At 37.0% G+C, this 25,842-nt stretch overlaps 1 protein-coding gene across 1 annotated transcript; it reads right to left on the bottom strand.

Moving 5' to 3' along the window:
* Nucleotides 1–455: 455 nt before the first annotated feature.
* On the bottom strand, nucleotides 456–25,842 carry LOC107320613 (guanine nucleotide-binding protein G(t) subunit alpha-3-like). Its single transcript, XM_015876676.2, has 8 exons — nucleotides 25,326–25,842; nucleotides 17,993–18,035; nucleotides 14,047–14,188; nucleotides 9,180–9,337; nucleotides 6,765–6,893; nucleotides 3,144–3,273; nucleotides 2,804–2,957; nucleotides 456–1,686 (listed from the first exon to the last, which is right to left on the bottom strand). Exons 1-8 carry the CDS (start codon nucleotides 25,441–25,443, stop codon nucleotides 1,496–1,498), a joined length of 1,065 nt encoding a protein of 354 aa, XP_015732162.1. The 5' UTR covers nucleotides 25,444–25,842; the 3' UTR covers nucleotides 456–1,495.

The following is a 25,842-nucleotide window of genomic DNA, read 5'->3' as shown; positions in this document are numbered from 1 at the left end:
GGGAGATCTTTGAGTCTGGGGATGGCTGGGCTCAAAATAAACCTCTTCCTGGAGTAAAGAGGAACACATCAGTGAGTTTGCATCCAGAGTCATTTCTCTTGGAGGAGCACAAAGCATTTTTCCAGAGACTCAGGTTAGGGATTGAAAAATGAACAGGTCACACCAATCACCATATGTCAAGTATTTTGTTTCTACCAGTGGTCAGCCTACCTCCTTAATGTTTGACAAAAGATACTCAATACAGCTTTATGTTTACCAGCTCTCAGCCTGCAGTGTAAAGATTCTGATTCTAAGGTGTTTGCTTGAAGAAAGTGTTTGAGAGATGTGTTTGGTTATGGGTTTGTTTCTTAAAGATCTTGACCTTTATTATTCCACTAGGACCTCCAGAAATTAATGCTGATGCCGCCACAGTTCAAATTGTTCATTTAAAGTGAGATTTATTGCTGGAAATGAAAGCAGAAACCTTACCACTGGAAATCCATTATTTTCAGGACAAACAAGGAATTAATCAAGTGAAGCATTACAGACCAGATAGTAATAGAAATCCAGGCAGGACAAATCGTATCTTGTGTGCTGGTTTAGGACAGCTCTCTGCACAGCTCTGGATAAGGCTTCGTGTTCATGATTTTCAAAGTCAGGCAAGGAAAAACTGTCCTTTAGCTCTGCCCTGGTGGGAATGACTACAGATGTCCCTGGAAAGGTGCTCAGCTGAAGAACTAATATTAACTGTTTTGGTTTTTTTAGTCAAGTATTTAATTGTTAAAAAGCTCTTCAGCTTGTCTTTATGGCATATGCAGAAACTTACCTGCTATCTGCCTCCATCTTACTTTCCTGTCCCCCAACAACTGGATGGCAGTGCTTATGGATTTCATATACGTGAAGTTTTTAGGTGTGTGTCCCTCAGCAATTCAATCAAAACACTGTTACTAAACAATCAGATTTTCACTGCTCTTTGTTGTATGCCAGTGAAATATGGGAGTTTGGTTCTGTTAAGTTAATGGAATGTCATTTATGCCATTTTTTTTTGTTGTTGTTAATGTAACATGAAAACATGAGTAGTGAATGGAAATTACCTGCTGATAGTATTTTAATGTTATTATAATCTTTTTTAAAGCTTTAAACATGTCAGTTATCTAGTAGCTGTTTGGCAGTATCCTTTTAAGCCCTCTCAATGGAAAACACAGGACACTGAAGTATGAATTTCCTGAGAGCTACTGACTATCTACAAAACATATTGATTGAGATAGGAATGTCCCTTTGATTCATGTATGGCATCTCTGTGGAGCAGAAGGATGTTTTTCAATCTTCTTATGATGCACAGAAAATCAGTGTAACTTTGCAATGATCAGGCTGTACCCAGAGCTTCAATTCACAGCTAACAAAAGCCTAATTGATATTGTTTCATTCCTACCGAGTTTTATTTCAGTCAGCAAGCAAGATGAAGAGAAGAAAGCGTACAGGCATGGAACTGGGCTACAAGTCAGGGAATGAATGGCTAGAAAAGCCCACAGTCCTTGAGGTTCTCCTTGATGATGATATCTGTGACGGCGTCAAAGACGAACTTGACGTTCTGGGTGTCTGTGGCGCAGGTCATGTGACAATATATCTCCTTATCTTCTTTCCTTATGTTCAAGTCTAGGAATTGTTTCTTGATATAATTCCCAGCATCTTCAAATGTATTTAGTCCTAGTGGAGACACAGAAGACACATAACAACTTTCTTGTTTGTTTTTTGTGATGTGGGAATCAGGCTTTAGATATGAGAAGTTTGTATCCATACTTCCCATCCAAATTTAAACTGCAAATCCTAACCAAAACCCCTCATTTCTTTGAAGAAATGCTCACTTGCGAGTAAGACACTGCTAAGGACTTCAGAAAGAAAGCAGAAAGTGAGACAAGGAGGAGAAGAAAGGAGGAACCATCAATTCTGGGAGAATTAGATACATAGTTTGCTGCTGTTTGACAGTACTTTGTTAAAGCAACTACAGGTTTAAACACTGGAATGGGGACTCAGTGTTGGCCCAGAGAAGGATGAGACATCTAGAAGTAGGCTGTAGTATAGGGGCCCTGCTGGCTGCCATGTGACTATGTAGGTAAAGTGAAATTGCTCCATGGACTCCAGCACAGTGTTTGATTGTCCCAGTGAAGCAGTGGGCAATTTTAGGTCACAATATTGATAGATTTTCAAAGAAAGAAGTGAAGCAGCTCTTTGTCAGGAAGTCCACACAATCCATCTCCCACTAATAAAAGTTATCGGAGTATGGTTTATTTCAGGTGCTCACTATCTGAAATACAGGAGGTTAGTACTAAAATTCTGGTTGCATTTGTTTTTATTCTGGCACTTTCTGGCATAGCTTCATATATTCTCTTGCATTAGTTTGGAACAGCTGTCATTCTCTTTTTTCACGTAGATACCGTTGTAACATACAAAAAGAGACAAAATTCCTTTACAGAAATGGTTTTCCAAGACAAAAAAAATACCTGGTTGAAATATGTGAGTGATAAACTTCTACTGTAATGTGAACTGTTTTCATTAAACAAGACTTCAGCCTCTTGAAACTATTTGTTGTCTCATATTCCTCTACTTGCAGTAGAGAGAAATAAGCATCTCCAGAGACAGCTCACCCCAACATAAGTACCCTGAGTAGGTGAGATGAATTCCAATATCTTTCCCTTTCCTGTCTTTTGAGAGAAAGGCTAGATGTTCAGGCAAGATGCTTAGTCTTTACATTGCTATCTATAGGTGATCTGAATCAAAATCTCAGGCATTTGAATGTATTTCCTTTTGAAAACCCCAAACTTACCATTGTATTCAGGAAAGCAGATGTTCAGATGAACTTTTGCTATTTTCTCTTGAAAGAGGTCTTTCTTGTTCAGAAACAGCACGATAGAAGTGGTTGCAAAGCACCTGTGGTTGCAGATGCTGTTGAACAGCTGAAGGCTTTCATGCATTCTGTTCTGTTGTGATGCAAAAGGTGAAGATCAATTCTTAACCCATATGTAATTTTTACTGTAATACTCTTTGAGGTTGAGAATGCATGCAACCCATACAGCAAAATAGCCTTTAAATTGTTGTGAGGGAACAGGAAAATTCTGATAAGCATTTTAACTAAGCAACAAAAAGGGTTGTTTCTTCTGACTCACCACTTCTTTATCTTCCACCAGAACCATGTCATAGGCACTGAGTGCCGCGCAGAAGATGATGCACGTCACCCCCTCAAAGCAGTGGATCCACTTCTTGCGCTCTGATCGCTGTCCACCCACATCAAACATCCTGTGCAGAAAAAAAATGTATGTATAATGTGAAGCACTATCTTATAAGCGTGTCATCACACTGTTAACGTGCAGAGTGCAACTGGAGAGGGATGACATTCAGACAGCCATTTTGACAAAATAGTTATTTGTTGGTCTGTTTCCATATCAACGGGATTCATTATTGTATACATATTATTTATGGCTTTATACGTAAAGGCTTAAATATCTGCACAAAGCAAACAGATATTCCTGTCTGTTGAGGAAGCGGGACTCTTCACAAGAGCTGAGGGCAGGACTTAGCTCTGCAGGCAAGGATTTTTCAGGACAGAATTTGTACAGGAAATATTCACAAAGGACTCTTAGAACAATGATCATGTGTTTATAGAATTGCTTGTGATGAACTGACACACTCATCAATAAGGCATATGACTGGAAGCCAGCCACTATTTGATCCACCAGTTATGCTTCATTGGCTAGTGTAATTTTATATTTAGTCATCAATTCATTGCCCCTGTGTGATCATTTAAGTACTGTATAACCAGCAGCCTGTGTTTGTGTGTAGAGGCTTTACCCATCTCATTTAGTTACTGTTTAAACAGTAATTCATGGGGAACATAAATTCATTCATTCATAGAGAACAAAATGCAGACTTGTCCTTCCCTGCATTATTTTACTTCAGCTTTTGCCAGAAATTACTGCCTTTGGGTAGAATCATATAAACCTTTTATGAACTTTTTGTATGGCTTCCAAAAATAACAGCATACCTAGTTTTAAGTGTCAATAAAATGCAGTTTTGTGCCTAATACAGACGGACCTTCTGTCAAAATTAGTATTGTTTTTCTTAGCATTAGATTTTAAAATTACTACTTATATTTGCAGTTTTACAGTGATAAGGAATTGGTCTTTCTCTTCACTAGTGAGCATTTTTCAAGTACATTGGAAAGGAGAAATGATAAGTTACAAGTCTGATTCCTTATGTGCATGACAATATTTCCCTGTTAAACCTAATCCCTTCTTGCACTATCTATTCATTTAGGAAACTGTATTGGGTCTTACACTTCGAATTTACCTTCCGTAGTATCTAAAATTAAACAGAATTCATTTTTTCTAGTAATGAAAATTGATTCAGTATTACAAAAGCAAGTCAGTAGTAATCAGAGGAAGAGAAATTTATTACTTGGAACACCTTTTCCTTTTTTTGCAATACATCAATCCTCTTTTCTTCACCATCAGCAATACATCTGATTGAAACAAAGTTTATTACCATTTTTTCATCCTTCTTAGAAGAGATGAAATCCTTTCTAATTCTACTGATGAATGACTTGGTTAGCTGAGAAGCAATTAGAGAAAACAATGTTTTTAGTACATTACATCTCCTTGATCTTTTCATGTCTACAAATGTGAATTATTAGGAAATCAGGAAGCTGTTTTGGAACAAGATTCTGTTAACAGCAATGGCATTCTTCCAACCACATCTTCCCTGAGTTTAGTAGGCTAAATTGAGTGAGATCAGCATAAGTAAACCATCTTGACTTTTTGGTTTTGATTGGTGCCCAAAAGTCAACTGCCACTTTGTTTCTTCCTTTGTTTGTGGTGTGAAACTCTGAAATCAGGGACACGGGAAAAAAAAGAAACTACAAAATTTATTTGGTGCAGTTTTACAAGCATATGTTATCATACAAACCTTTATTCCTTCCTACAAGCTTTTAGCATGTGGCCCTGGGAATATTCATGAGAGGTCAAGTTAAAATAGTGAAAGATGAAGGCCAGAGACAATGCTTATGAACAGTTTTTATTGTACTAAGCTTAGTTTGCTTAGTTCTTCACTTGTCAGTCCAGAACTTAACATGTAAAGCAGAAGTCATGCCATGAGTGGTGCAGTTCTGATGTTAACTTATTCTTTTATCAACATAGGATAAGGAAGTCTTGAAAGCTCTGCAGTTTCCTAACACTACTCATGGAAAATTGAGCCATTCCGGGTATGAGACTAATTGTGTATTCATTTGTGCCAGCAGTATGTACAGTGGGACCTGGAGGCTAAAATAAAGCTTGCCTGATTTCAGTGAGACTGTTCCTAGCTCTTCAATGGATACTACGGTAGAAGAGGACCTTTGGAGATTGATCTCCTTTTAAAAATATTTCAGCATGTTCTCACTTTTGAAAATTAAAGTCAGTTAAGGAAAGAAATTAAAGACAACTGGAAAGATAAATTACATTAAAACAACAACATAATAACTAAGAAGATAGCAAAGAAAAAGTCACGTTTCCTATGAAAGTGCAGTACTGCGATATTCAGACTTTTACAGCAGAAAGTATTTTCTTCCTCATTCAGTTCAGAAGAGGGCAAAAACTTCATTGAATAAGGCATCTGTTCATGATTTTTTTTAATCCATGTTTGGTTTGTGACCTCAGGCCTCACTGAAGTACATCGACTAAAACTCATTCTGAACACTGAAGTGTCCTCCCTTTATAGATGTTCCTATGGTACTTATCAAACTAAGTGCAGACTCAGCAAGATCTCCCAGCTGTTTTGCATTGCTCTGGCACTGGAAACTAGCTGTAACTGGCTGGTTAAGATGGATTTACTGCTGCTCAGCATCCCAATAGATGAACAAAACTCTCAAGATTGTTTTGTAGTGACTTCATATTACTTAAGGTAATAAAAACATCAATTAATTTAACCACATAATACTACTGTGATGCAAAAAAGACACTAAATATAGATATATATATATATTTTTAATGTGTTTTCAGTGTCATTAGGAACCTCTTCCTTGTTTACAGGCATACAGATAGGAATCTTATTTTCAGTTGTGCTACATTTCATCTGGACCTAGACGCAATTCTAATATTGCATTCTTACTGGTAGCATTCATCTCATGGATGGCTTGCAGACTGATGTTTTTGTCAATCCTGATTTAGTTTTTTGTTTGTTTGTTTGTTTGTTTGTTTTTATCTTGCATAAACTATGGTTGTAACTTTGTAGATGCTCAGATTTTCAGTGTACAAAGCAGTCTGAAATATATTAATCAGAGAAAAAAAAAGAACAGTATGTTTATGACATTGCAGTATATATTTTTTTCCAACAGTAATGTATTCCATTGTTAAGAGCAGTTATTTCTGTTCCTAAATGAGGAGAGTGAAAGGTTGAGAATGCATGCAGATTAGCAGTCATCAAATGTTTTGCATGCTGCTAAGGACTTTTAGTTAGGCAAATTTCATAAATGTCACAAGCAATTATTCAAATGGCAGAATACAAATAACGTTTTGTAAACACTTACATATGTAAAATGTCCTTTTAGAACCTGATATTCTGAGATCTCCTAATTAGAGTCCATTATATACTTAAAGTTGGAGTGCTGATACTAAAATATCTTCTTTGGCACTTACAAAAAATAAAAGATTCAAGAATATCGCAGTTGGATTAGTAATAATATAGTCAACGTCTTTGAATAAAAAATACCACAGAAAGGTAAAATCACACAAGCCTAACATATGCATCTTTTGTACCTGAAGTTCAAGTCCTTGAAGGAAAACTGAGTCTCAATAATCCCAGTTGTTTTCACTCGGGAGTGCAAAACATCTTGCTCACTAGGCACGTAGTCAGGCATTGCTAGCCTATCCAAATCATTAAGGTAACTAAGGGGAGAAGAAAAGAAATGGCAATTGGTGAATTCAGAGGGTGAACCAAGCATGGCATATTCACTAGTCCATTCATACTGATCTCCTTCTAAATATTTTCTGCAAATTATACACTTAAAATAATATTGTTTTTTATACAATCTTTATGTAAATATATGTAAATATTACATACATTTTGTAATACTTTGTAAATATTACATACTTCATACTGAGAATTGAATGTCAAGAAAATACATGTTTTTCACTGGGATGCTAAAAAACACAAAGTCAGGAAAGAGATTTTGTCCATTTGACTTCAGTTAATGCAAATTAGTGCCACAGGGGAGGAGGCACTGCATCTACATAACAGACTGATTAGAAATATTTTAGCATATCAAATCATACTCTTGTAATGATATCCTCCTTCCCAAAAGAGGAGGCAGAAGAGTTTGGAATAATTCACACTTGGGGGCTAGTTTCCCTCTAGTTAGGTGTTTGTTTGACAAGTTTACAAGAGGAGGGCTCATGACATTAAAAATAAATATTTTCTAATATAAAACAGATGTTTCAACCAAGCTGAGAACCCATGAGGTTAGCAGTCTCACAACTCCCTGGAAAAGAGTGGATTATCTGGTTTTGTGTCTAGCATACAGAGATAAAATCAGCATGAAATGAGAATCTGAACCAGATCTTTGAAGCCAGTTCTTGGCCTTCCCCCAGCCTTTCTCCTTTCTCTTCCAGGGAGAAGAAAATTTCTGCAAATGGCTGAACAGAGTCCACAAATTTTACTGACTGATCTAGGAAGCAACGCAGGTTGGTTTTTATTCGACAAAGGGAAAAGAAGAGGTGAAATGTGAGTAGTTTCTTGGCTGCTAACCTTTCTAGCTACTGACACTCAAATAATGAAGTAAAATAAAAGCAAAAAAAAACCCAAACAAACAAAACACATAAAACAGTTGAAATACTTTAAAGCTCTTTCAGTGTCTCATTCAGCACCTTTCTTTCTATAGTGTTCATACGTTTGTTGTTCTTTTTTTTTCTTTTTTTTTTCTTCTACGCTACAATCTGCCCTGCCCAGTGTGAAGTTTTGCTGTTCATCTTTACCAAAAATCTACTAAAGCAAACCTCATACCTTGTCATTCTTGTCTGCAATATTTAATACACTTGTAAGTAAAAAGAAAAACAAAGCCACTTCTGCATATGTATTTATTATAAAGATATGGCGGTGTATGGTCATAAAGACCCTAAAATTCAGCTGATCCAAATGCAATTGCAAGTTAATTATCTAATAGAGAAAGAGACATGCCACCACTGTAAATAGCGCCAGGAGGACACTTCAGGCCAACTCTCCAACGGCAGAATGAAGAGCTGGCCAGTAGATTAGTCTAAATGCCAAATCATGCTCACGTTAGCACAATATTTTCTGAGTATATCCCTTTTATTATCTAAAACTGGTGAGCTATTGCTAACCAGAATCAAGCAGACTGTGACCATAGCTTTTTCTCCCCGGTGGAAGTAGCACCTCATATCTCTAGGCAGTTTCCCTGTAGAGGTGACCTCATCCAGCAGGAGGAGCTGCAGGAGCAGCAAAAGCTCAAGTTGCAGCTCTTGGAATGGGCATGACCTGGAATAGTACTTTTCTCCATGCCCAGGGTCAGATTTCTGCACTCCAGGACAATCTTCTGACAGTCATCTGACAATCATCGAGTCATCATCTGTGCAGCCTTCTGTGCTATGGTCTAAGTCCATAGAGGATTACTGATCCTCAGCTGGATCCTGACCCTCAAGTCAGAGCTGAGCAGCACTAGTCTCTGTTTATGTGTCTGCCACACCCCAGGTCTCAGAAAGCAAACTGGAGCCATCAAACATCATGGTCTGAGATGGATGCTGAGAAGCTAGCAGCCCAGGGCATGCAGCCAGATTCCTTTAAAGGAAACTTATTGTTTTTGCTGGACTTATGTTTAGATGCTTGAAATCTTGAATGTATTAAAGTACAACTTTAGGTAAAGCCTAGGCTGTTTCAGTTCACCTTTTCCTCCATGTTGTCAGTCCTAGAGGTCAACAGACATTTTTAAAAACAAAAAGTTAAGAAGACTCACAGAACCGAGTTATTTAGTTCTGCTTGCTTTCCTTGGTTGAATGTCTCAGATACATTATTAACAAATCAACAAAAGCCTCATTCTTTCTTAGGTTAATGAGCAGTAATTTTTGTAGATTACATTTATGGAAAGGTTCTAATTGCAAGGATCCCATGCTGTTGCAGTCATAGCCAGGTGCCCAACACTCACAGGTTGTGTCACTTACTAGGCTGCCGAATCATTGAGCTCATACTCCGATGCCCTTGCAAAACACGCCTGGACCCCACCATCTTTCCATAGTTGTTTGATGAGTTCAACCAGCTCAGAAGACATGTTGCCATCATCCAGATTTGTTTCCATGTCACAGAGCTTCTTTTCATCTTCCTAAGAAGAAATTTCAGTAAATATTCTGCAGGCACACTGTACCGTCTTTCTGGGGGTGCTTGGTTTACAAGGAATTGCTGTGTCAGGGAAATTTCTCATTTTCATAGTTTTTTCCATGTATCTCACTTATGCATCCTTATGCAAGTTCAGTTTCCATTAGTGCAAAAGTTAGACTCGAACTGTGATATGTTTTCTTTTGCTTTTTACTGTTTTCTTTTATTCATACAAGGGCTCAGTTTCATTTCTCTGTAGGTGTTCACAGAAGGTCCAATTTTGAAAGAAAGCTTTTATTTTAAGACAGAATAGCAAATCAGCTAAAAGTAAATGTAAAAGGGTAAGCATATTATGTGACTATATTAGGGCAGAAATATATAGTTAATATAATTATGAATACATTGGGAGAAAAATTTTTTAGCTCTACAATATGATGAGATAGGAAGCAAGGGAAGTAGAAACAGCAAATGCATTTCCTATTTTTCATTTGTTTGATTGTTTGTTTGTTTCTTTGATTTTCTTGTCTTTTTCTCCCTAGGAGAAGAAGAAACTGGAAAAATTCCAAATATTTTGTATGTATTCTCTAAATTGTTCCTTTTGCAGTCATTCCAAAAAGTCTTCATGCAATCTGTTACATTAAAAATATTTCTTTTTCAGAAATTAATGCACTATAAATAAAAAATATGATTAAAATAGAGTCAACATTATGTGGGCAACATTATTGCTTCCCAGCTGTATAGTAGACAACTGAAGCAACTTGCAGTCAACAATTGCACAAGTAAAAATGAATTCTGACAGACCCCGTCTTGCCAGGGAGTATGTTTTATTCAAAGGTGAATCTTTCCAATAATTTATAACAAATTATTTCTGGACAGGCTGGAGAGCTGGGCTGTAGCCAATGGGATGAGGTTCAACAAGACCAAATGCTGCGTCCCGCATTTCAGCTACAACAACCCCAGGTGACGCTACCGGCTTGGGGCAGAGGGGCTGGAAGACTGCGTAGAGGAAATGGACCTGGGGGTATTGATTGATGCTTGGCTGAACATGAGCCTACAGTGTGCTCAGGTGGCCAAGAAGGCCAACAGCATCCTGGCTTACGTCAGAAACAGTGTTGCCAGCAGGAGCAGATCTTTTAGGTCTTTTCCATCCTTGGTGATTCTATGATTTTAGGGATGTGATATATTTTTTACATTTCACTAGAAGTTGCAGTCTGTATAAATGATGTGAAAATCAGAGATTGATCAAAAGAAAAAGATAGAATTTTGTCTAAAATAGTGGTGAAATTAAGTTAATTTGCAGATATAATATAACATGTCCCAACCCTGGGTACATTCAAGATTAGAATGAATGTGGCTCTGGGCAGCAGCCTGGTCTGGTGGTTGGCGACCCTGCACGTAGCAGGGGGGTTGAAACCAGATGATTGTTGTGATTCAACACTCAGGCCATTCTGTGATTCTGTGATTCTATGATTCTATGATATAAGGTGGAAAAATAGAAACTTAGTTTTGTTTAAAAGAAAAAAAGAGAACAGTACTTGTACAAGTGCCTTGTACTTTCAAAAACCTCACAAACAAACAGCTCCATTCTACAGCCCCATCCTACAGGTCAGTGCTGTGCCAGCAGACCTGACTCATCATTTCTTGCATATGGAGATTCATTTGCCTTCTGGAGTGCTCTCTTCTTCTTGGCTGCTCTCTGGAGTGCACACATATTTAGCTTCAAGATAAGAATTGGCAAGTTCTTACCTCAGTGATATCACATATCATTTAATGTTTATAACTGCTCGCCTGCAATGCTGAAACTGTTGGTTGAGTAGTGTATAATGAGAAGCCTTGAGCTCACTGGTTATTGTGCAGTGGGTGGCAATGGTGGATTTTGTTTCCTACGTCAAAAAGGAAGATAGCAGCAAACAGTCTATCGTAGCCCTGGTTTATATAGTGTTTTGTTTGTCTCTGCTACTTAGACAATACAATTTACATGTTAAAAAGAGATTGCAGTGGGGAAAAAAAACAACAACAAAAAAAAAACACAAAAAAACCCCCACCAAATATAGGAAATGAAGAAATGAAACAAAAAAAATCCTCCAAGAAAACAAAGAAAAGAAGAAGCAAAAAAATAACCCCAAGCTTTTTTCCCCAGATCAGGTGCTGTTCAAAACTGCTTGTTTAGGCACTTTCAGTATCACAGAGTGGTTTTTAAGGGCAGTCCAGGAACATGGTAAACCTACTGCTTTCAGCACTCAAGATAAGCTCAGTCAGTGCCTCAGTGACTTTAGTCAGGTAATTCTGAACCAGAAGTTATCAAGAACAAAGTCCAACTGAAATCAAGCTTTATATCTAAACAGTTTAAACTTATGTATGTGTAACAATTTTACAGAAAAAGAAAGTTAGTTTTGCATTTGGAAGAAGGGGTAATGTTTAGTAAATGTGAGTGAAATTTACAGAATCTTTAAAACTTACAGCCAGGTTACTCTTCTGTGATTCTGGGGGAATAGAAATAAGGCACTGCAAATGCTTTAAACAGGTGTAGTTGACTAGAGGTCTGTTCTGCCAATGACAGTGAAAACAAGGCTGGACTTACTGTACTGTAAGTGATAAACTCACAATATTTGAATTTTTGCCATTTTGTTTGTACGATGCTAAGAAATAAACTGTGCCTATTTAACAATATATATATATTTATATATTTAACTATATAAATGTATTTATAAAATATAAATATAAATAATTATATTTAAATAAATATATATTCATATATTTAATTTAAACATATATATATATATATATATATATATATTTAACCAATATATATATATTGGTTCTCCAATCTGTGAGAACCCTTGCAAATAATTTTTCTGAAGTTAAGCATAGATTTTTGGAAGAAGTTTTATAGTATCTACTTGCAGTAATCCTTTTAACTTCAATTTTGTTAAAATAAATGTATACAAAGGAAAAAAAAAAAAGTTGTATCTCTTTTGCACAGCAGTAGTTCACACATCGCTATTCGTCAAACTAGCTTTGGGCTTCCTTTCATATTATAATTTTCTTGTTGAAAATTGAATCTTTGTGTTGCTGCTTACAGTGTGGATAGCAGTAGTCTCCTAGGAGCAAGCAGTGGATACTTGGTGTATGTTCGTTTCTGAGAAGCTGCTCCATGATCAACTCATGAAACAATGACTTGTCCATAAAGGAACAAGTAATTCCAGGAAATTCTCAACTTGGACACTGGACAAAAAGTAAAAGTGAAGTATAAATTCAAAATTTCTTATTTTCAATCACTTATGTCTTGATATAGTTTAGACACACTGTTTTTGAACAGCCAGCATGGATTTATCAAGAGCAAATTTCACATAACCTTTTTGCCTTCTACAGTAAAATTTAGTTTGTGAATGAGAAGTGGAGGATGTGACATATATTAGTTATGCTGACGTAGGCCATATAGACCAGCAGATGTATCCTTGTGCAGTACCTATTACATGTGTCTATTACAATTGAGACTGGGTCATATTGTGAAGCATATTCACATATCCAGTATATTCTGCATGCTGGTTTAGGGCACTTTTGCATTAGTTTGCACGGTTTGTGGACATGAACTCTTAAAAGAATAAAAGAAGAAAGCTTTTTTTTTCTTTTTTTCTTTTTTTCTTTTTCTCTCTTCCCCTTCCCCCCCCCCCTCCCCAAATGTTTGTATGTTCTTTAGTAACCTCTGAATTGTTTGTTTATCAGTTCTTAGATCAAACTACCTTATACTGAAATGAGATACAGGCTTCTGGAAAAAGGAGAGCTCCTTTCAGATAAGCAGATGTAATTCCCTCTAAGATGAATCTTTAGGGAATGCACAGAATGTTCTGAAATTGGAACCACTTGATATTCTGACAGACCTTTGGGAAATTCTCATCAAGATCTGAATTATAAACATCGTACTAATCACTGCACCAAGAAGAAAGGTATTCGGCAAGATTAACAGAAGACTACAGGTCTTCTTACTGTAAATAAGTAGGTATTGTCAGTTTACTTGCCAAAAGAGGCCCAAAGGTTTCTGATTTGGAACCAACATACTGAAGTACGTTATTACTAGCCTTTGCTCTGGGGCACAAAAGTGGGAATTGAGTTTCTGCATTTTTTTGTCTCTCTAATCAAATTTCTGATCAAAACTACTTCCTGATGACTTCATGAATCCTATTTAAAGTCTCTTGATAAAGTCCACAAGGCACTGAAATCAGTGTTATGAGCTCCTTTAAAGAGGTTGGACAATCTGAAATGTGTTGTTTTTCCTCAGTGTTCTTGTGCATAGGACTGCAAACCATACCAGGAAGGTCAAACTCCACTTCTCTTCAGTGTCAGTGCGTTGAGACTGTGGAAGTCTCTGCCTCAAGAGCAAGACAAAACTGAAGTATTCCCAACAGTTCTACATGACATTATCACATTTTCTAATATCAACAAATAAGTGTCTAAGCAGACAAGAAAAGTTTTGTTGTTGTTGTTTTTCTTTTCTTTCTTATGTATCTTAACATTAGGATGTCCTGTTGAATCCATAACACAAACAGTACTTAGTTTTCATTATCAAAAGCAGATACTAAACTCTCTTGCTTTACTCTCATATTACAATAAAATGAATAATGAACTCTCTTACTTTATTCTACTAGAATCTCCTGTTACTTTCAAAAGAATGTGTTTTAATGCCTACTTAAAGAAGACAAAGAACTTTATACTCACAATTCTAGCTGGGTTTTCGTAACTGATCCCTAACTTAGTCATTGCTTTCACGATAGAGAGGATAGACTGCACTGTGTTACTGTAAATGATAGGTCGGAACTCCATGCGTTCTTGGTATGTGAAGCCATCTTTATGGATGATCCTGGAGTAAAAACAAACAAACAAAGAAGTTGTAGAGGTTGCATTAAAAAGGAAAAAAAAAAAAGAAAAGTTGGATCTGAATCCATCTGGCTCATGGAGAAGCATTTATCAATGGTTAATTTGTCTGTTCTGGTGGAGTGGGTTAAAAGTGATTTCTGTAATGACACAAAGCTAGGTTTTGACTTCCCAGTTTCATGACTCAACATAAACTAATGCTGTCTGTCTCCATTACAGATCCCCACCCCACTCCTGTGGATTCAAAGCAAAATGCCTAGCTGGACTTAGATACTTTACCACTAGAATCCACAGTATTAGACTTGAGCTCCCACACTGCTTGTTTAGTCACTATTGTTCTTAATTTGAATCTTGTTTGAGAGGTCAGCTCTGTCAGAAAGTAGTTCATTTGCATATATACATCTCAGATCACAACTGAATGTTCAGGAATTTTAATGTATTATGAAATTAAAAAGTTCCATATTTGCATTTGTATCACTCACTGTAGGAGACACCGGTTCTCCAATGGTTTCCACAGCCACTTTTTGAACAAGAAAATCTATATACCCTATCTTGAAGCCTTTTTATTTTGAGTGGTGTTCTCACCATCAATTTGAGCACCTGTGTCAACTTGGTAATTTGAAGGACATAGGAAGTTTTGCTGGGGGAGAAGATTAGTTCACTTGGAAGAGTCTGATACAGCTCGATGTCAGTGCAGTGGGTTGGGGATGGCTTAAGCCGGGGCCTGTGTACAAGGCACCATATAGCCCAGAGCTCCCCACTGCTGCCTTTAATGGAACAGATCACCTTACAGTCAAAATTCTTTGAACTCTCATCACAAAATATGGAACATTGTATTTAAGCATATTTTCTCCACTTTTTCACTTGCTACCTGTGAAAGCAGGTGCTTTTTCTATAGCAAAATACAAAAAAGCTGAAACTTTATGAAGCACATGAGCTTGGTTCGACTGCTTTGAGTCTCTCAGAGTACTGCCCAGAACAGGATGTGTGGGGAAGATGAGTGTTTTGCCTGTGGCTGCAAAAATCCAGGATAAGAGTGAAGGCAAGACCTTAATGCAGTCCCCAAATGACTATTTTATATGTTGTTTTCATGCTTTCCTTTGAAGAACAAAGAGAGGAAGAACATTTAAGATCCTGAAATAAAACAAGAGTATGTAATTACAGAACAAAACCTTGTTTTTGCTGAAGGCTTGTTACGTGCTATTTTTTTTTTCAACGTATATATATTTATATCCTCTGGCAGAAGATATGTTAGCCAGCTTGTTAAATCAGTAGTGAATTTTGCTGCTTTTATTAAACATCCATCACTCTTAAGAAAGGATTTTAAAACAAGGTGACATCTTGTAAAGCCAGAAGGATCTTTCTATCAAACAGAAAATCTTCCTTGGGTAAAATAAACAGCCTATGAAAAAGACATTCAGGATGGTGAATCTGTGAAGAGTTTTGCTAGTCATAATATCTAGATGATGTTCCTACGAGAGGAGAGATTTCAATCTCCACATTTTATTTGTTGTTGTTGTTATTAGTTTTTAGTTTTGCTCCATAACCATCCTAGCTTTCTGGGGCCCTGCAACATATTTATATTTAGAGCATCAGATGATATTGTGCAAAGCTAAGTGGAATGATTGATTGAAATCTTCACTCTGGAAAGAATGAGGTTTTGGAAAATTATATTAATAGTTGTAAAATAAATCTGATTTTAATGTGAATTTGCATTATCAGCAAAATGACCCCCTTATGTCATTTATCAGTCTTATAAGCATTTATCAGTGTTATCTACGAATTTGCTTCACCAAAAAAAACCAACTTTTTTGAAACTTTAACTTTTCCCTTTTTAGGAAAAAAAAGAAAAGATTATGACTGAAAGTTGACATTCTGTTTGAAAAGTGTTAATTTTTATCCTCATTTTTATTGGAAAATAGTTCAGATTTGCGCTCACATTCATAGCTCATATATGTGCAAATCTTTAAGATAACTTAACTTTGTCATTTTCTACTCTTTGTTTGAAGTCGTTTAGGGTTATCTATCTTATTAAAGTGTTCAATTCAGAGGAACATCTTCAATCCTTTCCTACTTTGTGAAGTTTACAGCCCAATATGTTTTGATGGTTTATTGCATAGTGAGTGTTTCCTAACTGCAACTCTAAACAAAAATGCAGTCATCCACCACTGAACTGGAACAAAAAGTAATTAGGTAACTATTGAATGTATGGTCTTAAATCACTGATTTAGAATTAGAAAATGAGGTGCTTAAGTAGTTGCAAATTGATTTTATGTTATAAGAGTTTTTACTTCACTGTTGAAAATATGTTGGTGAAGATATTGAACAAATTATTTAGAAAATCTTACAGTAGAAATAATATTTCTGATTTAGCATAACTTTTTTTTTTTTTTTCCCTCTAAGACAGGAAAAGAGCGGGGTCATGACTTAATAGTTCTAATGTCTGTGTAATTTTTTTCTGTACAAGGGCTGCACTGAAAGTAATGCCTCCCATTTTATGATATTGGCTCATGATGTCACAGGTGGATGTTGATGGTATGACAACAGAGGCTGAATCTTTCTACCAGTATTCTCTTGCAGGTTTTCGCTGTGTGACAGATGACAGCAGAGGTGCAGTCTGACAAAATGGTATCTGACGTGGAAGTGAGTATGAAGCAAAGGTGTGGAACTGAATTCCTCCACGTGGAAAGAGTAACACTCAGTGACATTCAACGATATTTGCCTCACGTTTATGGAGAAACAATGCTATTGACACCAATCTGTGTGGCATCTATGTACATGTTGAACAAATATCTACCACAGATATTCTTGTGGTAGACTTCTGCATAGTCACAATTTTTCTATAACAGTTAATCCAAATTTGAACAAGGATTTCTGTATTTGTGCTTGTACAGGCTATTTTCCTCCCTTCTGTTTATTGTATGATTACTCTCTCATTGCTAAAAGTAGTGCTCTCATTTGTTCTTATTCATGCTATACAGTGGGTAGCAACTTACTGTAAGGGTTGACAACTAAATATTTTCTAGTCTGAACTGTGAAAGACCTGAGAACAATCATTTTGGCTGCTGGCAGAATCTAGAATAATAACATGGAAACCAACACTTTTCTATAGGATCCAGTTTGGAAAAACAATGACTGGGCACTATTTGTATATAATGTGAATACTTCAATATTTTCATTTGAAGTACAGTGAAATCAAATGAAATTAATAAGGACTAAATTAAAATTGAGCAAAGGGAGATGATTGATATCATGTGAAATTAAACTGTGGAACTACTTGCCATTGAATAATGTAAATGTTTACATTGGTTCAGAGAGATTCGGGAGAAACCAGACATAAAGCTTTTACTGAGCTTTAAAACACTGTGATACCACCTCCTGTCCTCTGCCTCAGGGTGCCACCTAACTCACAGATCACCAAATACCAGCAGGATATTCAGATCTTCCAGTAGATACTGGAGGAGACAGGATACTGGGTTAGGTGGATCTGTTATGGCCCCATTTTCTTATATCTCTATATCACCGCAGTGCTGTAACTCCTACCAAAGACAGTTTTGAAGCTTCCCTTCTCTTCAGCAAGAAGATGTGTGTGATTTGAGCAGATTTGATTACCAGTCCAGCTGTGTGCCTTAGTCACTTAGTCTTTATATGGTTTAATGGAAACATGATTTTAAAGATGTATCTTTGCATATTATTCAAATAAGCATAAATATTGTATTAAGACATCAGCTAGACAACTTATGTTACAAATACAAATCTCAACAACTGATATGAATATTTGTGTACTTACTTCATTTGCTTTACAATAGTGCTCTTTCCTGACTCTCCAGCACCTGCAGAAGGGGAATATTAAAATTTGACTGATACATAAATAAGTAGCAAGTATTAAAAACACCACTCTGAGACACAATTTTATATCTGTGAAGTGCAATAGAGATGCTCCAGATCCCCATTTCACCAACAATAACCCTCTCCAGTAATTAAAAAGGATGAAATCTTGGAGAAAATATTAATTCTGAAAGAGGAAAGGGATATTAAAAGGAAAAAATAAAAAATAAAAAAGGAACAGGCAGTCAGTTAAGGCAAAAGCATAGTCTCTTCAATTGTTAAAGAAATAAGATAAGGATCATATTTTGATTGAGTCCCCATCAGCTGCCGGTTATATGTGCAGAAAGACATGGAAAGAGCTCTGGCTCCTGGAAGTGTGTTCATTACATGATTCGCAGCTTCTCATCTGAAGTGTTTCATGAGTTTTTTAATGTGTGTTTAAACAACTGGAAAAGTGGCTTATCTGTGGTTTATCTCATGGTGCAGAGGAAGCACATTAGAACGTGTCTTGGTAGTGCTACATTGACTTTTTCCACGTTCTAGTGCTGCAAGAGGGAAACCAACAGCACCATGTAGAAGATACATCTTGGGAATGATTCTGCAGTATAACTGCAGTATACTGTAAGGGAGATGCAGGAAAATGGTTGCAACAGAGATTTTTCAGAAGTGGGGATAACTTTTGGTTAGATTACTCTGATTAATTTTGCCTTCTCATCTCATGCAAAGTTTATAATCACAGTCGAAATCTTTACATTGGAAATTAACTGATTTAATTTCTGTCACTGAGACTGGTGAGGAACAGGACTTGGCCACACCTGACCAACAAGGGCTAGATTTTAAAAGCACACAAAGGGTGGTTTTAATTTTGCATATGAATCTCTGGGACAAGATTCATCCTTGCTCTCCTTTCTGCAGGTTATCATTTACCTCATTTGACAGTACTGAATACTTTTGACAAAAGAGGAAACCTGAGGCATGATGACTGTAATTAGGGGCTCCTCATTGAATGGAACAAACAACTTAATTTCCCAAACAGATTTTGTAAATCTAATAACATTTAAATAACAGAGATTAATTTAATTAATTTACTTAAGACAGCAAACCATATGCAAAACATTTTCTAATGCTCACAATGGGAACAGCAGAAAGTGTGAGACAAAAACATCAAGACTATGCAAAATGATCTGATGCTGCCATCTGCCACAGTTTGAACAAAATGCAAATTTATTGTAGATCAATTTTATCTCTTCAGTTCCTTTCTGAAGAAACTGGTAAAGCACTATCAGTGAAATAACATTTGCTGAAATTTCTGTAGGGAAACAAGCAAGCAGTTCTAGGAATTGCAACATTCATATCAATGGAAAGATGACAGAATCGCGGAATCACAGAATTGTAGTTGCTGGAAGGACCTCTAGGTATCACCGAGTCCAACCTTCCTGAATAGTAAGGCCCCTACAGCAGGCTGCACAGGTAGGAGTCCAAGTGAGTCTTGAATATCTCCAGAGAAGGAGAATCCACAGCCTCCCAGGGCAGCCTATTCCAGTGCTCCATCACCCTCAATGTGAAAAAGTTCCTTTGCATACTCATGTCAGGAAACATAACATAGAAATGAAGCTCTCTTCCAGATCTGGAAGACAAGTTTAAAATAGAATAGGCAGCATAATTTATATCTTATTGAGGCATTTCTTTACCTCTGTTCATCTCTAATTTCATAGAATCACAGTATGATGGGGATTTGAAGGAACTTAGAAGATTGAGTATTTCCATCTTCCCTGCTGTAGGCAGGGACACCTCCCTCTAGACCAGGCTGCTCACAGCCCTATCCAGCCTGACCTTAAATGCTCCTATGGAGGGGGAATCCACAACTTCAGTGGACAACCTGTTCTGGTGTCTCACCACCCTCACATTAAATAATTTCGTCCTAATATCAAGTCTAAACCTACCCTTTTCCAGTTTAAAACTGTTTCCCCTTGTCCTGTTGCTACCTATCCTTATTAAAAGTCCCTCCACAGTTTTCCTGTATGCCCGCTTCAGGTACTGGAAAGCCACTATAAGTTATCCTTGGATCCCCAGGCCAAAAGACCCCCTATAAGGGAGGTGCTCCAGCTCTCTTAAATAACAATTGACTTTCTGATATTGGCTTTGCTCTGGAGTATTCTTTAGTCATAGCAGCATTTGTACCCCAGGAGATGGGTCAGAAACAATTTACTTTGCACCTGCTTCCTCTCTTCCTTCCCCTTCCTGTACAGCCCGCTCCTCAGGATGGGAGAGCAGGGCTGCATTTCAACTCACTGCAGGATCTTCTGCTCAAGCAAACAGCAGCAAAAGCATTGGGTAGCCCTTGCAAGACTTCAGGGGGAACTGAGGGCAGCTTTCCTTTAGGAGGCAGTGGAGAGGGAAATTGTAATCTATCCCAAATTTTCTACATAAAATAGTAGGGCTTAGCCTGAAGTCAGTCTTGTCTTAAAGCTTGAAAAGTTTAGCTGACTTCTGAATAACAGTCTGTGAAGATCTGTGAAGGTCTCTTCCTAACCAGGACAAGTAATATCCCATAGCCTATTTCACATATGTCTAGTTGATTTCACATTTATCTTTGATTTCTATATCTCTATTTGGATGTCAGGTTTTCTTGAGATGGATAAAAATAAGGAAAATAAAGGCAGAGATATCTCAGACAGTGCCTGAAATTCTGTCTGTGCTCTTGGAAGCCAGAAGATATCCGCTGTGTATGGATGTGTGCTACATCCTCTTTCAGCACTGTTCTTAACAGTCTGACAGCATGTAAACTGCCTCTTTTCTTGGCTGGGATGTTTTGAACTTGGCCTCCCAAGTCTGATCCTGATATGTGCCTCTGGAGTTACTTTGTCTTCAGGGAAGACTCAAAGTAAGTGCATTGTGGTAAGGCTGAAAGCACAGAGCTGCTGCAGAACCTCACTCAGAGTCATGATATGATTTTTCCTCTTCTCCAGGAAGGCTCAGCCTCTACATTTGCACAAAAGTATACAGATATAGCTGGAATAGAGTAAAAAACTGGAGGTGCCTTAAATGTCAAAGATACTTGCTTGATTCAAAGTAGAGCTAAAAGCAAGACCTCAGCTGCATCTCAACTCCTCTACTTTTCCATGCAGAATTTCACAGAATCACAGACTGGTCAAGGTGTGAAGGATCTCTGTGTCTGTCTGCTCCAGCCTTTGGCCAAGCAGGGACGCTCAGAGCAGGTTGCCTAGCACCATGTCCTGGAGACTTTTGGAGATCTCCAAGGAGGTGACTCCACAGCCTCTGAACACTTGTGACAGTGCTATGTCACCTGCAAAATATTGAAGTACTTCCAGAGTTCTGATAGAATGTTCTTTGTTAAAGTTTCTGCCCATTGCCACTTGTCCTGTCACTGGGAACCTCTGAAAAGACCCTGATTCTGTCCTCTTTTGCTCCCTCCCTTCAGATATTTATGGACACTGATGAGATTACTTTGAGTCTCCTCCAAGCTGCACAGTCCTAGGTAGTTTCTTCAGCCTTTTCTCACAGGAGAGGTTCTCCAGTCCCTTTGTCATCCTAGTGGTGCTACACTGGATTTTTCCAGTATGCCCATGCCTCTCTTGTATGGGAAAGCCTAGAGCTGGACACAGCACCAGTGCTGAATAGACGGGAAGCATCAACAGCCTCAACCTGCTACCAATACTCTGCCTAATGAAATCCAGGATATGGTTAGCCTTCTTAGCAGCAAAGGTGCACTGCTGGCTCATGTCCATCTTGGTGTCCCCCAGCACCTTCAGGTCTTTTTCTGCAGAGCTGCTTTCCATCTCATGTCCGTGGCTCATCCTGATGCCCAAAGTTGTTTCTCCCCAGATGCAGGAATTTACACTTCTAGTTCATGAACTTCGTGAGGTTTCTATCAACACATTTATTCAGCATGTCAGAGTTCCTCTGGATGATAGTGTAATCTTCTGTCATGTCAGTCCACTCTACAGTTTTATGTGTCATTAAAAATTTACTGAGGATACACTCTGTGCCATTGCGCAGATCATTGATGACTATGCTTTGTTTGAATATTTTTGGATACCATGGAGAGTAAAAAATCCCTTTCAAGATTAGCATTTGTTGAGCTGTTGAAGAAGGGTTTTCTTTTTTTTTTTTTTTGTTTTTTGTTTTGCTTTGCTTTGTTTTATTTTGTTTTTAAATATATTATGCTTCCTTCCTGTCTCAAAAGAAATAGGTGTTATCTCTTTACAGTTATTATTTACGTGATAATAAAGGTTTGGTTTAGGAAATTTTCCAGAAGGAAAGGTAAGAAAATGAGAAGTACTACCACATGAATATTTTGTTTGAAATTTGTCACAGAAGCCCCTGACTTTCATGTGAAATGGCAAAAAAAGGGGAAATAAAATTCTTTAAGGTCAGAACATGTCTCACCTCTGCCTGAACCTTATCTGTGGTGCTTACAGCTCTGAAAATCATGTCTTTCTGATCCTCTTATCAAACTGAGCAAATTTCTCCACAGGAGGAACAAACTAGAAAATAGATCCAAGTTCTTCATTAGCCCTCTTCTCTCTTGAGGGTATGAAGTTCTTAAATGTCCCCTATTAGAGACCTCTTGTATTCAGTGGAGAAACATATTTGTGTCTAAAACTAAAAAAAAAATAAAAATAATAATAATAAAAAAAAAAGCAAAAAAAAAAAAATCACTTTACTTTTTTGTCACCCTGAGGCAGATTAACTACTCTAAAAATAAATACTTCCAAATGAGATGGAAGTAGTTAGCACTCATGACTGGAAACTCTCATGGACTAATAAACTTCAAAGGTGTAATCAACTTCAAAGTAGTAATAGTTGCCTAATCTACAAATGAGTTCTTTCTGTGAAGTGTCACTGTTGATATCTGATAGTGTGATTACCAGCTGTTGTGGTGTGCTTTGCAATTTACACACAAATTACAGGCTGGACAACAAAGTACATAAACTTCATGCAATGTGGTACAAGGCTTGACCATATCTATTTCCTGAAGCAAAAGAAATAAAACATTCATCTTAGAGTTCCAGTGTGATATTTTAAGTATAAATATGCAGAGTGTAAATTTCTGGTAAGGATGGCATTGATAACACAGCAGCATTTAGCACAGAGGGCTTAACCCTCCTGGCTCCCAGGCAGCTTCTCAAGAACATGATAATGAGACATCATTTTTTTTATTGCTTCCTCTCCCTGTGTATTTTATAATCAGCAAATTATCAACTCTGTGTACAGAATGTGTTTGCTTAGATCACGGAATGAGGTATAAACAGCTGTGTTGTCTTTAGTTTCTGTATGTAATTCAATTTGTTTAGAATGGTGTGTCAGAGGACACAACAAGCACTCAGCCAGGTCATGGCTGTTTCTCAAAGGCACCTTTTTGCAATCTATCCACATCTTAACACAGAGAGCAACTCCCCCACCCCTTATACCCTGCCTATCCCTTCTAAAAACTTGTAGACATCAATCTTAGTATTCCAGTTATGTCACTTGTCTCACCAAGTTTCCATGACTGCAGTTAGGTCATAGTTTTATAATTGCAACACAGTTTACATTTCCTCTTGCTTATTACCCGTGTTACATGCATCAGTACTTCTGCTTCTTGGGGGAACCTCCCAAATTACTCCAGGACAAATTGGGAGTTCTCCCATTCTTCCTGAAGTGACAGTGTTCCCTTGTTCTTCTCTGTCACTCAGAACTACATCCCCTTCCCCCATCAAATCTAGCAAATCTAGCTTAAAGCTCCAGTGATAAGACCAGATAAGACCAGCTGGCTGCCTGTTCCAATAGTTGGCTATAGAAAAGTTGATGTGGTGCCCTTTCTACATATTGCTTCAGCAGATATTCAACAGAAACTTTAACATTGTACTAGATTGAAAGCAGGTCTAAGTTTTATTCACTTCATTATTTATTTATTTATTTATTTATTAAAGAACAAGTAAATGCAGGTTGTTAACTGTGTGTCTATCTGTCTAGCTATTTGTCAAGTGTTTGGTTTCTTGTGATCTAGATAGTAACAACTCCCCAGGAGAAAAGCCTTCCAAAACAGCACCCATACACAAATTTGAATTTTCATTCTGTGTATTATGAATACAAGTAGATAACATATAAATACATAATATAGAGAGAAATTTGATAAAAATGTATGAAGTTCAGATGGTTGTCTTGTTTCATGAATAGGATGTGAATAGTTGAGAATGAAAAATGTCAAACTTGAATTAAATTGAAGTCTTTTCCATGTAGCTTGCAACTGATCTCAAAGCATTTTACTAAAAGAATTGCAATGCTGAAATATTAATAATGTAAAAAAAAAAAAAAAAAGAAAGAAAAATAAAAGGAAAAAAAGACTTTCTATGTTACAGTTCTTAATATTAAATACATATTTTCTAGAATTTTTTTTGTCCAGTGTAAGGCAGCCTACAGTGTAAGTGCCAAGGTTTGAAGATCAAAATGTATTATCAAGCTGCTTATTTTAGAAATTTCTCTTTATTCTCTAAATTCCTTTGAAGGATTTAATGTATTTCCTTCATGGATCAGTGTTGGTCAGAGGCAGGATGTTGGAATAAATGTACTTTTAATGAGTTTTCTTAGTAAAATAACAAATTTATTGCAACTTTTCAAAAGTTTAAATATAATTATTGTTTTGTCTGACTCGATTTTGACTCAGCGGGACCAATATTTTTCATATTATTTTTAATAACATTAGTTCATTTTACTACCTTCTGTTCTGCTTTTTGCATTTTTATACACTAAAAATAAAAAGCCCTTTTAAGAGGTTCTATAAAAAATGCAGTGGAACAGTTTGGAAAACAATCAATTTCAATAAGTGGTGACACCTGAGGATTTTCTATTTAACTGTTTGTGTCGCTTAATCCTGCTGTAAATGAATGCATATGGCATCATAAAAAAAATCTGTATTACATTCTGCATAATTAAGCATCAGAACATGTATTTTAAAAGCAACCTCTAATTTCTCAAATCTTTACATTCTCAGATATTTGTACAATTTTAGATTACATACCTAGAATTACAGAATGGCTTAAGTTGGAAGGGACCTTAAAAACATATGTTCATCTCTCGTCCTGTAATTACACGATCATTTTCAGCCCATTCCTTGCATCTTAGTCACTGGATTCATACATATCTACAACCAGAAAGTGTGCTGTACTTCTGTTATAGGACAGTTTTCTTCCAGTAAATTAGTAAATTCAGAGAAATTCACTGTTCTAAAATTTTAAAGCAAAATAAGACATCAAAGGAAGAATATTATTAACAATTTTTATTGTAATTACCCAACAGCAGTAGTTTGACTGTCCTCGCTTCCCTCTCTGCATCTTCCTGGAGTTTCTTTTCCAGTTCTCTGGATCTCCTGGCTGACTCCTTGCTCTCAGAACTGGCTCCACCACCCATCTTGAGGTGTTCACAGTCCTTTCTTTGTCCCAACTGATTTACTTCTAAATAGATTAGTTACTTTTATTACAGAGGAGGAATGGCCTGTTCTTTGAGAAAATGTAAAGATCCCTTTCAACCCCAGTGCTCAGCTTTCAAATCAAGTTGTCCCTTTTCACGTGTCATATGATCTGAAGACACTACAGTCAAGGATTTACATAGAGACATAAAATGTACTGTTGTGATCTCATAGGTCCAAAATGATCTATTCAAAAATAAAAACAAGGTCTGATTGGTTCTCTGTCCTTGTTTGGACAGGGTACAGCCTCAGATATTTCAAATAAATATGCAGAATATCTTCAAATGAGAAAAAGTTGGGAGTAGATCAAGGGAAAAATTTTCAGCATATGAATCAGTGTT

Source organism: Coturnix japonica, chromosome 1, assembly GCF_001577835.2.
Source record: "Coturnix japonica isolate 7356 chromosome 1, Coturnix japonica 2.1, whole genome shotgun sequence".
In the NCBI taxonomy this organism is placed as follows: Eukaryota; Metazoa; Chordata; class Aves; order Galliformes; family Phasianidae; genus Coturnix; species Coturnix japonica.
Note: the sequence above shows the minus strand (reverse complement) of the source record. Positions and strands in the feature narration are given on the sequence as shown.